The sequence below is a fragment of the Pleurodeles waltl genome, chromosome 2_2 (assembly GCF_031143425.1).
Source record: "Pleurodeles waltl isolate 20211129_DDA chromosome 2_2, aPleWal1.hap1.20221129, whole genome shotgun sequence".
Lineage (NCBI taxonomy): Eukaryota > Metazoa > Chordata > Amphibia > Caudata > Salamandridae > Pleurodeles > Pleurodeles waltl.
In genome coordinates, this window is record NC_090439.1 from 1,159,582,406 (window position 1) to 1,159,596,054 (window position 13,649).

Below are 13,649 nucleotides of genomic sequence, written 5' to 3' on the forward strand. Positions count from 1 at the left end.
CAGTGTACATTACACAAAAGTTTGGTTCTTTCAGATAGGTGCTGCTAGTGCTGCCCAGTACAGTGCACTCCTTTCATGTAGTTGCTGTATAGTGCAGTCTATTGTATAGTAGGGGCAACCCCTTTCAGATAGGTACTGGCTAATGCAGTGTACAGTGCAAAAAGTATGCTCCGTCCAAATAAGTGCTGTCTAGTGCAGTACAAAACAATGTGCTCCTTCGAGGTAGGTGCAGTACAGTGCAGTATGCTTCATTCAAGTAGGTGCTTTATAGTGTAGTATATTGGTAGTTCAGTGTGCTCCATGCAGATAGGTGCTGTCTAGTGCAATGTAAAATGCAGGGCAGGCCTTTGAAATAGGTTCTGTCTCATGGAATACAGTACACCATGCTCCGTCCAGATAGGTGGCGGCTAGTGCAGTACATTAGAGTGCACTCATTCCAGGTAGGTGCTGCTAGTGCAGTACAGTACACTGTGCTCTTTCCAGGTAGATGGTGTATAATGCAGTATATTGTACAGTATAGTGTGCTTCTTTCAGATAAGGCCTGGCTAGGGCAGTATAAAGTACAATTTGGGCCTTTGTGGTAGGTGCTGTCTGGGGCAGTACAGTGTGCTCCTTCGAGGTAGGTGCTCTATATCGCAGTACGCTGAACAGTAAAGGGCAATCTTTCCACTTAGGTGCTGCATAGTGCATTACCAAACAATGTGCTCCTTCAAGGTAGGTGCTGTTTAGTGCAGTGTATTATACAGTGTGCTACTTCTATAGTGTAATATATTGTACAGTATGGTGTCCTCCTTCCAGGTAGGTGCTGTGTAGTTCAGTGTATTGTACAGTGGGCTCCTTCTATACTGCAGTCTAATGTACAGTGCACTCCCTCCAGGTAGATATGGTATAGTGCAGTGTACTCCTTCCAGGTAGGTGCTGCTAGCGCAGTGGATTGTGAAGTACAGTGTGCTGCTTCCAGGTAGGTGTGGTGTAGTGCACTGTACTTTACAGTGCAGTGGGCTTCTTCCAGATAAGTGTGGTATAGTGTAGTGTATTGTGCAGTTATTGTACAGTACAGTGTGCTCCTTCTAGGTAGGTGTTGTGTAGTGTAGTATATTGTACAGTACAGGGTGCTCCTCCAGGTTGGTTTTGTGTAGTGCAGGGTATTGTACACTACAGTGTGCCTTTTCCAGGTAGGTGCTGTGTAGTGCAGTGTATTGTGTAATGTGCTCCTTCTATAGTGAAGTGTATTGTGCAGTGTGCTTCTTCCAGGTATGTGCGGTATAGAGCAGTGTATTCTACAGTGTACTCATTCCATGTCGGTGCTGTGTAGTGCAGTATATTGTTCAAATATAAAGTTGTACACTGTTCCAAAAAGAAACTATTCAAAGGAAAATACTGGGTGCGATCCAAATATTCCAGGAGCAAGAACCCTCATGCATCACAATGGATGACTAGCATCATCATTGGGAAAGCTCCTTATCAGGCTGGTGCTGCAATGCCTGACGGGCTCCCCCGATGGGGTGCTCTTAACCAGAGTGCTCAGATAGTAGCACAAATGAAAACAATGAATAAATTAGTTTTCAAATGAGTACCCAGTATTTGGCACCCAAGTATTGATGGAGTGTATTGTACAGGACAGTGTGCTCCTTCCGTGTAGGTGCTGTGTAATGTAGTGTATTGTACAGTGTCCTCTTTCCAGGTAGGTGTTGTGTAGTGCAGTGTATTGTACAATGTACTTCTTCCACGTAGGTGCTGTTTAGGGCAGTGCATTGTACAGTACAATGTGCTCCTTCCTGGTAGGTGCTGTGTGGTGCAGTGTATTGTACAGTACAGTGTGGTTCTTCCTGGTAGGTGTGGCATTGTGCAGTGTATTGTATATTACAGTGTCCTCCTTCCAGGTAGGTGCAGTGTAGTGCAGTGTGTTGTGTAGTCTGGTTTGGTATAGTGCAGCGTATGGTACAGTGTGCTTCTTCCAGGTAGTGTGTTGTGCAGTGTATTGTACTGTGCAGTGTGCTCCTTCCAGGTAGGTGCTGTGTAGTACAGTGTATTTTACAGTGTGCTCATTCGAGGTAGGTACTGTGTAACACAGTTTATTGTACAGCACAGTGTGATTCTTCCACGTAGGTACTGCTAGTGCAGTGTATTGTACAGTCCAGTACAGTGTGCTCCTTCCAGGTAGGTGCTGCCTGTGCAGTGCATTGTAAAGTTATTGTACAGTACAGTGTGCTCCACCCAGGTAGGTGCTCTGTAGTGCAGTATATTGTATAATACAGTGTGCTTCTTCTACGAAGTTGCTACTAGTGCAGTGAATTGTACAGTACAGAACAGTGAGCTTCTTCCAGGTAGGTGCTGTGTAGTGCAGTCTATTGTAAAGTACACTGTGCTCCTTCTTCAATGCACGGTATAGTGCTGTGTATTTAATAGTACTGTGTGTGGTTTAGTGCAGTGCATTGCACAGTGTGCTCCTTTCAGGAAGGTGTGGTGTAGTGCAGTGTATTGTCAGTACAATGTGCTTCTTCCAGTTAGGTGCTGTTAGTGCAGTGTATTTTACAGTGTGTTATTTCTACAGTGTAGTGTATTGTACAGTATGTTGTGCCCCTTCCAGGTAGGTGCTGTGTAGTGCAGTCTATTGTACAGTACACTGTGCTCCTTCTTCTATGCATGGTCTAGTGCTGTGTATTTTATAGTACTGTGTGTGGTTTAGTGCAGTGCATTGTACAGTGTGCTCCTTTCAGGAAGGTGTGGTGTATTGCAGTGTATTGTTCAGTACAATGTGCTTCTTCCAGTTAGATGCAGTGTATTTTACAGTGTGTTATTTCTACAGTGTAGTGTATTGTACAGTATTGTGTGCTCCTTCCAGGGAGGTGCTGTGTAGTACAGTGTATTGTACCCTATGCCCCCTCTACAGTGCATTGTACTGTATAGTACAATCTGCTCCTTCCAGGTAGGTGTGGCATAGTGTAGTATATTGTACAATGTGCTCCTTCCAGGTAAGTGCTGCTAGTAGCGTATTTTGTATTGTACAGTGTGTTCCTTCCAGTTAAGTGCTGTGTAGTGCAGTATAGTGTACAGTAAAGTGTGCTGCTTCCAGGTAGGTGCTGTTAGTGCAGTGTATTGTACAGTGTGCTTCTTCCAGGTAGGTGTTGTGAGTGCAGTGTATTTTACAGTGTGTTACTTCTACTGTGTGGTGTATTGTACAGTATTGTGTGCTCCTTCCAGGTACAGGCTGTGTAGTGCAGTGTATTGTACAGTACAGTGTGCTCCTTCCAAATAGGTGCTGTGTAGTGCAGTGTATTTTACAGTGTGTTCCTTCTATAGTGTAGAGTATTGTACAATACAGTGTGCTCCCTCCAGGTAGGTGCTGTGTAGTGCAAGTGTGCTGTACCATATGCTCCTTCTATAGTGAACGGTACTGTACAGTACAATCTGCTCCTCCCAGGTAGGTGTGGCATAGTTTAGTATATTGTACAGTGCGCTCCTTGCAGGGAAGTGCTTCTAGTGCAGTATATTGAACAGTACAGTGCGCTCCTTCCAGGTAAGTGCTGTGTAGTGCAGTATATTGTACAGTAAAGTGTGCTCTTTAGAGGTAGGTACTGCTAGTGCAGTGTATTGTACAGCTTACTACTTTCAGGTAGGTGCTGTGTAGTAAAGTATATTGTACAGCACATTGTGCTCCTTCCACGTAGTTGTGGTATTGTACACTACAGTGTGATGCTACCAGGTAGGTGCTGTGTAGTGCAGTGTATTGTACAGTACAGTGTGCTCTTTCCAGGTAGGTGCTGTATAGTGCATGGTGCAGTGTATTGTACAGTGTGCTCCTTCTATGGTGCAGTGTATTGTACAGTGTGCTCATTCCAGGTTGATGCTGCATAGTGCAGTGTATTCGACAGTGTGTTCATTCCATGTAGGTGCTGTGTACTGCTGTGTATTGTACAGTACAGCGTGCGCCGTCTAGAGAGGTGCGGTATAGTGCAGTGTATTGTACAGTGTGCTCCTAACTGGTAGGTGCAGTGTAATGCAGTCCATTGTACAGTATAGCGTGCTTCTTCTATAGTGTATTGTACAGTACAGTGTGGTCCTTCCAGGTAGGTGTGTTATAGTGCTGTATATTTTACAGTGTGCTCCTTCCAGGTAGGTGCTGTGTAGTGCAGTGTGTTGTAAAGTACAGTGTGCTCCTTCCATGAAGGTGCTGTGTATTGCAGTGTATTTTACAGTGTGCTCCTTCCTGTCAGGTGCGGTGTAGTGCAGCTTATTGAACAGTAGCCTGTGCTCCTTCCAGGTAGGTGCAGTATTGTTCAGTGTTTTGGGCAGTACAGTGTGCCCCTTCCAGCTAGGTGCTGGGGAATGCAATGTATTGTACAGTACAGTGTGCTCCTTCCAGCTAGGTGCTGTGTGGTGCAGTATATTGTACAGTATAGTCTGCTCCTTCCAGGTAGGTGCTCTGTAGTACAGTGTACTTTACAGTGTGCTCCTTCCTGTTTGGTGCATTGTAGTGCAGTGTATTGAACAGTAGAGTGTGCTTCTTCCACAGGTAGGTGCTGGTTGTCCACTGGTACAGTGCAGTGTGTTGCACTGTACAGTGTGCTCCTTCCAGCTAGGTGCTGGGTAGTCCAATGTATTGTGCTCCATCTAGAATGCAGTGTATAGTGCACTACAATGTGCTCTTTCCAGGTAGGTGCTGTGTGGTGCAGTATATTGTACAGTACAGTGCTCCTTCCAGGTAGGTGCTGTGTAGTGCAGTGTATTGTACAGTGTGCACCATCTATCGTGCAGTGTATTGTGCAGTGTGCTCCTTCTAAGTAGGTGCTGTGTAGTGCAGTGTATTCTGCAGTGTACTCCTTCCAGGTAGGTGCTATGTAGTGCAGTATATTGTACAGCACAGTGTGCTCCTTCCAGCTTGGCGTGGTATAGTGCAGTCTATTGTACAGTACAGTATGCTCCTTCCAGGTACGTGCTGTGTAGTGCAGTGTATTGTACAGTGGGCTTCTTCTATAGTGCATTGTAATGTACAGTGCACTCCTGCCAGGTAGATGTGGTATAGAGCAGTGTATTGTACAGTACAGTGTGCTCCTTCCAGGTAGGTGATGTGTTGTGCAGTGGATTGTGCATTACAGTGTGCCCTTTCCAGGTAGGTGTGGTATAGTGCATTGTATTGCACAGCACAGTGTGCATCTTTCAGATAGGTGCTGTATAGTGCCGTGGATTTTACAGTTATTGTACAGTACAGTGTGCCCCTTCCAGGTAGGTGGTGCTAGTACAATGTATTATACAGTGTGGTTCTTCCATATAGGTGTTGTGTAGTGCAGTGTGTTGTACAGTGCAGTGTGCTCCTTCCAGGTAGGTGCTGTATAGTGCATGGTGCAGTGTATTGTACAGTGTGCTCATTCCAGGTTGGTGCTGCATAGTGCAGTGTATTCAACAGTGTGTTCATTCCATGTAGGTGCTGTGTACTGCAGTGTATTGTACAGTACAGCGTGTGCCTTCTAGAGAGGTGCGGTATAGTGCAGTGTATTGTACAGTGTGCTCCTTCCTGGTAGGTGCAGTGTAATGCAGTCCATTGTACAGTAAAGCGTGCCTCTTCTATAGTGTATTGTACAGTACAGTGTGGTCTTTCCAGGTAGGTGTGTTATAGTGCTGTATATTTTACAGTGTGTTCCTTCCAGGTAGGTGCTGTGTAGTACAGTGTGTTGTAAAGTACAGTGTGCTCCTTCCATGAAGGTGCTGTGTATTGCAGTGTATTTTACAGTGTGCTCCTTCCTGTCAGGTGCGGTGTAGTGCAGCTTATTGAACAGTAGCATGTGCTCCTTCCAGGTAGGTGCAGTATTGTGCAGTGTATTGTACAGTACAGTGTGCTCCTTCCAGCTAGGTGCTGTGTGGTGCAGTATATTGTACAGTATAGTCTGCCCCTTCCAGGTAGGTGCTCTGTAGTACAGTGTACTTTACAATGTGCTCCTTCCTGTTCGGTGCATTGTAGTGCAGTGTATTGAACAGTAGAGTGTGCTCCTTCCACAGATAGGTGCTGGGTAGTCCTCTGGTATAGTGCAGTGTGTTGCACAGTACAGTGTGCTCCTTCCAGCTAGGTGCTGGGTAGTCCAATTTATTGTACCGTGTGCTCCTTCTAGAATGCAGTGTATAGTGCACTACAATGTGCTCTTTCCAGGTAGATGCTGTGTGGTGCAGTATATTGTACAGTACATTGCTCCTTCCAGGTAGTTGCTGTGTAATGCAGTATATTGTATACTACAGTGTGCTCCTTTCAGGTAGGTGGTGTGTAGTGCAGTGTATGGAACAGTGTGCTCCTTCTATAGTGCAGTGTATTGTATAATGTGCTCCTTCCAGGTAGGTGCTGAGTAGTGCAGTGTATTGTACAGTACAATGTGCTTCTTCCATGAAGGTGCTGTGTAGTGCAGTGTATTGTACAGTGTGCTCCTTTTAGGTAGGTGGTGTGTAGTGCAGTGTCTGGTACAGTGTGCTCCTTCTATAGTGCAGTGTATTGTATAATGTGCTCCTTCCAGGTAGGTGCTGCTTGTGCAATGTAATGTACAGTTGTTGTACAGTACAGTGTGCTTCTTCCATGTAAGTGCTGTGTAGTGCTGTGTATTGTACAGTTTGTTCTTTAGATGTAGGTGGTGCTAGTGCAGTGTATTGTAAAGTATGCTCCTTCCAAGTGGGTGCTGTGTAGTGCAGTGTATTGTAAAGTACAGCATGCTCCTTCCAGGTATTTGCTGTTAGTGCAGTGTACCATACAGTACAGCATGCTCCTTCCAGATAGGTGCTGTGTAGTGTTGTGTATTTCACAGAGTGCTCTTTATGGGTATGTGCTGCTAGTGCAGTATATTGTACATTGCAGTGCGCTCCTTCCACGTAGGTGCTGTGTGGTACAGTACAGTGTGCTGCCAACCAGGTAGGTGCTGTCTAGTGCAGTGTATTGTACAGTGGGCTTCTTCTATAGTGCACTGTAATGTACAGTGTACTCCTGCCAGGTAGATGTGGTATAGAGCATTGTATTGTACAGTACAGTGTGGTCCTTCCAGGTAGGTGATGTGTGGTGCAGTATATTGTACAGTGTGATCCTTCCAGGTAGGGGTTGTGTAGTGCAGTGCATTGTACAGTGTGCTCCTTCCATTTAGGTACTGTGTATTGCAGTGTATTGTACAGTACAGTGTGCTCCTTCCAGATAGGTGCTTTGTGGTGCAGTATATTGTACAGTGTCCTCCTTCCAGGTAGGTGCTGTGTAGTGCAGTGTATTGTACAGTGTGCACCATCTATCGTGCAGTGTATTGTGCAGTGTGCTCCTTCTAAGTAGGTGCTGTGTAGTGCAGTGTATTCTGCAGTGTACTCCTTCCAGGTAGGTGCTATGTAGTGCAGTATATTGTACAGCACAGTGTGCTCCTTCCAGCTTGGCGTGGTATAGTGCAGTCTATTGTACAGTACAATATGCTCCTTCCAGGTACGTGCTGTGTAGTGCAGTGTATTGTACAGTGGGCTTCTTCTATAGTGCATTGTAATGTACAGTGCACTCCTGCCAGGTAGATGTGGTATAGAGCAGTGTATTGTACAGTACAGTGTGCTCCTTCCAGGTAGGTGATGTGTTGTGCAGTGGATTGTGCATTACAGTGTGCCCTTTCCAGGTAGGTGTGGTATAGTGCATTGTATTGCACAGCACAGTGTGCATCTTTCAGATAGGTGCTGTATAGTGCCGTGGATTTTACAGTTATTGTACAGTACAGTGTGCCCCTTCCAGGTAGGTGGTGCTAGTACAATGTATTATACAGTGTGGTTCTTCCATATAGGTGTTGTGTAGTGCAGTGTGTTGTACAGTGCAGTGTGCTCCTTCCAGGTAGGTGCTGTATAGTGCATGGTGCAGTGTATTGTACAGTGTGCTCATTCCAGGTTGGTGCTGCATAGTGCAGTGTATTCAACAGTGTGTTCATTCCATGTAGGTGCTGTGTACTGCAGTGTATTGTACAGTACAGCGTGTGCCTTCTAGAGAGGTGCGGTATAGTGCAGTGTATTGTACAGTGTGCTCCTTCCTGGTAGGTGCAGTGTAATGCAGTCCATTGTACAGTAAAGCGTGCCTCTTCTATAGTGTATTGTACAGTACAGTGTGGTCTTTCCAGGTAGGTGTGTTATAGTGCTGTATATTTTACAGTGTGTTCCTTCCAGGTAGGTGCTGTGTAGTACAGTGTGTTGTAAAGTACAGTGTGCTCCTTCCATGAAGGTGCTGTGTATTGCAGTGTATTTTACAGTGTGCTCCTTCCTGTCAGGTGCGGTGTAGTGCAGCTTATTGAACAGTAGCATGTGCTCCTTCCAGGTAGGTGCAGTATTGTGCAGTGTATTGTACAGTACAGTGTGCTCCTTCCAGCTAGGTGCTGTGTGGTGCAGTATATTGTACAGTATAGTCTGCCCCTTCCAGGTAGGTGCTCTGTAGTACAGTGTACTTTACAATGTGCTCCTTCCTGTTCGGTGCATTGTAGTGCAGTGTATTGAACAGTAGAGTGTGCTCCTTCCACAGATAGGTGCTGGGTAGTCCTCTGGTATAGTGCAGTGTGTTGCACAGTACAGTGTGCTCCTTCCAGCTAGGTGCTGGGTAGTCCAATTTATTGTACCGTGTGCTCCTTCTAGAATGCAGTGTATAGTGCACTACAATGTGCTCTTTCCAGGTAGATGCTGTGTGGTGCAGTATATTGTACAGTACATTGCTCCTTCCAGGTAGTTGCTGTGTAATGCAGTATATTGTATACTACAGTGTGCTCCTTTCAGGTAGGTGGTGTGTAGTGCAGTGTATGGAACAGTGTGCTCCTTCTATAGTGCAGTGTATTGTATAATGTGCTCCTTCCAGGTAGGTGCTGAGTAGTGCAGTGTATTGTACAGTACAATGTGCTTCTTCCATGAAGGTGCTGTGTAGTGCAGTGTATTGTACAGTGTGCTCCTTTTAGGTAGGTGGTGTGTAGTGCAGTGTCTGGTACAGTGTGCTCCTTCTATAGTGCAGTGTATTGTATAATGTGCTCCTTCCAGGTAGGTGCTGCTTGTGCAATGTAATGTACAGTTGTTGTACAGTACAGTGTGCTTCTTCCATGTAAGTGCTGTGTAGTGCTGTGTATTGTACAGTTTGTTCTTTAGATGTAGGTGGTGCTAGTGCAGTGTATTGTAAAGTATGCTCCTTCCAAGTGGGTGCTGTGTAGTGCAGTGTATTGTAAAGTACAGCATGCTCCTTCCAGGTATTTGCTGTTAGTGCAGTGTACCATACAGTACAGCATGCTCCTTCCAGATAGGTGCTGTGTAGTGTTGTGTATTTCACAGAGTGCTCTTTATGGGTATGTGCTGCTAGTGCAGTATATTGTACATTGCAGTGCGCTCCTTCCACGTAGGTGCTGTGTGGTACAGTACAGTGTGCTGCCAACCAGGTAGGTGCTGTCTAGTGCAGTGTATTGTACAGTGGGCTTCTTCTATAGTGCACTGTAATGTACAGTGTACTCCTGCCAGGTAGATGTGGTATAGAGCATTGTATTGTACAGTACAGTGTGGTCCTTCCAGGTAGGTGATGTGTGGTGCAGTATATTGTACAGTGTGATCCTTCCAGGTAGGGGTTGTGTAGTGCAGTGCATTGTACAGTGTGCTCCTTCCATTTAGGTACTGTGTATTGCAGTGTATTGTACAGTACAGTGTGCTCCTTCCAGATAGGTGCTTTGTGGTGCAGTATATTGTACAGTGTCCTCCTTCCAAGTATGTGTTGTTTAGTGCAGTGCATTGTATAGTGTGCTCCTTCCACCTAGGTGCTGTGTAGTGCAATGTATTTTATAGTACAATGTGCTCCTTCCAGGTACGTGCTGAGTGTTGCAGTATATTGTACATTACAGTGTAATCCTTCTAGGTAGGTGTGGTGTAAGGCAGTGTTTTGTACGGTGTCCTCCTTCCAGGTGGGTGCTATGTGGTGCAGTATATTGTACAGTGTGGTCGTTCCAGGTAGGTACTGTGTATTAAAGTATATTGTACAGCACAGTGCGCTCCTTCCAAGGAGCTGTGGTATAGTGCAGTCTGTTGTACAGTACAGTGTCCTCCTTCCAGGTAGATGCTGTATAGTTCAGGGTATTGTGCACTTGTCTCCGTCTATAGTGCAGTTTAATGTAAAGTGCACTCCTTTCAGGTAGATGTGCTATAGTGCAGTGCATTGTACAGTGTGCTCCTTCCAGGTAGGTGTGGTGTGGTGTAGTGCAGTATATTGTTCAGTACAATGTGCTCCTTCCTGGTAGATGCTGTGTAGTGCAGTGCATTGTACAGTATTCTTCTTCCAGATAGGTCCTGTTAGTGCAGTGTATCATATAGTGTTCTTCATACAGGTAAGTGCTACTAGTGCAGTGTATTACATAGTACAGTGCACTTCTTTCAGGTAGGTATGGTATAGTGCAGTGTAATATACAGTGCAGTGTGCTCCTTACAGGTATGTGCTGTGTAGTACAGTGTATTGTACAGTGTGTTCCTTCCAGGTAGGTGTTGTGTAGTGCAGTGTATTGAATAGTGTATTCCTTCCAGGTAGGTTCTGTGTAGTGCAGTGTATTGTTCATTACAATGTGCTCCTTCCAAGAAGGTGATGTGTGGTGCAGTATATTGTACAGCACAGTGTGCTCCTTCCACCTAGGTGTGGTATAGTGCAGTCTATTGTATAGTGTGCTCCTTCCGAGAATTGGCTGTGCAGTGCATTATATTGTATAGTGGGCTCCTTCTATAGTGCAGTGTAATGTACAGTGCACTCCTTCCAGGCATATATGGTATAGTGCAGTGCATTGTACAGTACATTGTGCTCCTTCCAGGTAGGTGCTGCTAGTACAATGTATTATATAGTGTGGTCCTTCCAGATATGTGTTGTGTGGTGCAGTATATTGTACAGTACAGTGTGCTCCTTCCATGTAGTTGCTGTGTAGTGTAGTGTATTGTAGTGTCCTCTTTCCAGATAGGTGCGGTATAGTGCAGTGTAATGTACTGTGTGCTCCTATCAGGTAGGTGCAGTATAGTGCAGTGTACTGCACAGTACAATATGCTTCATCCAGGTAGGTGCTGTGTAGTGCAGTGTATTGTACAGTACAGTATGCTTTTTCCAGATAGGTGCTGGTAGTGCAGTGTATTGTACAGTGTGTTCCATACAGGAAATTACTGCTAGTGCAGTGTATTATATAGTACACTGCACTTATTACCGGTAAGTGTGGTATAGTGCAGTGTATTGTGTAGTATACTGCTTTCCTTCGAGTTAGGTGCTGATAGTGCAGTGTATCGTACAGTGCAGTGTGCTCCTTCCAGGTAGGTGCTGTGTAGTGCAGTGTATTGTACAGTGTGCTCCTTCCAGGTAGATGTTGTGTAGTGCTGTGTATTGTACAGTGCAGTTTGGTCCTTCCAGGTAAGTGCTGTGCAGTGTATTTTACAGTGTGTTCCTTCCGTTGTGTAGTATATTGTACAGTACAGTGTGCTCCTTCCAGATAGCTGCTATATCATGCAGTGTATTGTACAGTAGAGTGTGCTCCTTCCAGATAGGTGCTGTGTAGTGCAGTGTATTGTACAGTACAGTGTGCTCCTTCCAGGTAGGTGCTGTGTAGTGCAGTGTATTGTACAGTACAGTCTTCTCCTTCCAGGTAGGTGCGGTGTAGTGCAGTGTTTTATACAGTACAGTGTGCTCCTTCCAGGTAGGTGCTGTGTAGTGCAGTGTATTGTACAGTACAGTGTGCTCCTTCCAGGTAGGTGCTGTGTAGTGCAGTATATTGTACAGTACAACAGTACAGTGCGCTCCTTCCAGGTAGGTGCTATGTAGTGCGGTCTATTGTATAGTACAGTGTGTTTCTTCCAGGTTGGTGCTGTGTAGTGCAGTGTTTTATACAGTACAGTGTGCTCCTTCTAGAGAGGTGCTGTATAGTTTTGCCTTGTGTCAATAACCTGAATATAAAATATAAATAACTTGTATATGCTTTCTTTGTGGCATTAAATCTCGAATTCCGAGTCTCTTCCATGCAGTGATGGTGACTCTGGATCCAGACACAGCTCATCCTGGGCTCCTCCTGTCTGAGGGGGGGAGACGTGTGATACCGGCAGATGGACCCCAGCCCCTGCCGGACACCCCCAAGAGATTCACTGCCTATGATCTCTGTGTGCTGGGGAGTGAGGGGTTCACCTCAGGCAGACATTACTGGGAGGTGCAGCTGCTGCAGGAGGGGATGGGATGGACTGCGGGGGTCGCAGCAGAGTCTGTGGAGAGGAAGAGAGGGATCACATGGTCACCTGAGGGGGGAGTCTGGGCTGTGGAGAGGGAGTGGTTGGATGGTCAGTATTTGGCTCTCACCTCCCCTCTGACCCCTCTGTCCCCTCGTGAGGAGCCCCTGAAGCTGGGGGTGTATTTGGACTATGAGGGGGGGCGGCTGTCCCTGTACAACGCAGACTCCATGGAGCTTCTCTACACTTTCTCCCGAGTCCACTTCACTCACAGACTCTTCCCGATCTTCTGTCTCTGGTGCGCCGAGCTGAGGCTGGTGTAGGAGCTGCAGCCCCCCCCCCCCAGGAGCAGAGCTGAGGCTGGTGCAGAAGCTGCACCCCCCACCCCCCAGCAGTAGAGCTGAGGCTGGTGTAGGAGCTGCAGCCCCCCCACCCCCCAGGAGCAGAGCTGAGGCTGGTGTAGGACTGCAGCCCCCCCCCCCCCAGGAGCAGAGCTGAGGCTGGTGTAGGAGCTGCAGCCCCCCCCCCTCCAAGGAGCAGAGCTGAGGCTGGTGTAGGAGCTGCAGCCCCCCCAGGAGCAGAGCTGAGGCTGGTGCAGGAGCTGCAACCCCCCTGCTCCCCAGGAGGAGAGCTGAGGCTGTTGTAGGAGCTGCACCCCCCCAGCAGCAGAGCTGAGGCTGGTGTAGGAGCTGCAACCCCTCTGCTCCCCAGGAGGAGAGCTGAGGCTGGTGTAGGAGCTGCAGCCCCCCCCAGGAGGAGAGCTGAGGCTGGTGCAGGAGCTGCAGCCCCCCCCAGGAGCAGAGCTGAGTCTGGTGTAGGAGCTGCAGCCCCCTCAGGAGCAGAGCTGAGGCTGTTGTAGGAGCTGCAGCCCCCCCAGCAGCAGAGCTGAGGCTGTTGTAGGCGCTGCAACCCCCTCCCCCCCCAGGAGCAGAGCTGAGGAGGCTGGTGTAGGAGCTGCAGCCCCCCCCAGGAGCAGAGCTGAGGCTGGTGTAGGAGCTGCACCCCCCCTCCCCCCCCCGGGGCAGAGGCTGAGGCTGGTGTAGGAGCTGCAGCCCCCCCCCGGAGTAGAGCTGAGGCTGGTGTAGGAGCTGCCGCCCTCACACCCTGATCACTGCATTTATGAAGAGCTGTGACCCTCAGTGTGGGAAGGGGCTATGATTCCGATGTGGGGGAGGGGCTGTGGTTCTACTGTGGGGGGAGCTTTGGCTTCTGTGTCAGGTAGGGTCAGTGACTCCTGTGTGTAGGAGGGGCTGTGACTTCAGTGTGGGGAAGGGACTGTGACTCCAGTGTGGAGGATGGGCTGTGACTCCAGTGTGAGGAAGGGGTTGTGACTCCAGTGTGGAGGATTGGCTCTGACTCTAATGTGGAGGAGGGGCTGTGAATCCAGTGTGGAGGATGGGCTGTGACTCCAGTGTGGGGGATGTGGTTTGACTCCTGTGTGTAGGAGGGGCTGTGACACTAATGTGGAG

At 47.5% G+C, this 13,649-nt stretch overlaps 2 protein-coding genes across 4 annotated transcripts in view; both read left to right on the top strand.

Moving 5' to 3' along the window:
- LOC138282993 (E3 ubiquitin-protein ligase TRIM17-like) overlaps positions 1 to 13,649 on the top strand; it is a 62,607-nt gene that overhangs the window by 20,368 nt on the left and 28,590 nt on the right. The gene's annotated exons all lie outside the window — the stretch shown is intronic.
- On the top strand, positions 11,808 to 12,528 carry LOC138282992 (E3 ubiquitin-protein ligase TRIM39-like). The gene has a single exon (XM_069221085.1). The coding sequence runs from the start codon at positions 11,988 to 11,990 to the stop codon at positions 12,501 to 12,503; it is 516 nt and encodes a 171-aa protein (XP_069077186.1). The 5' UTR covers positions 11,808 to 11,987; the 3' UTR covers positions 12,504 to 12,528.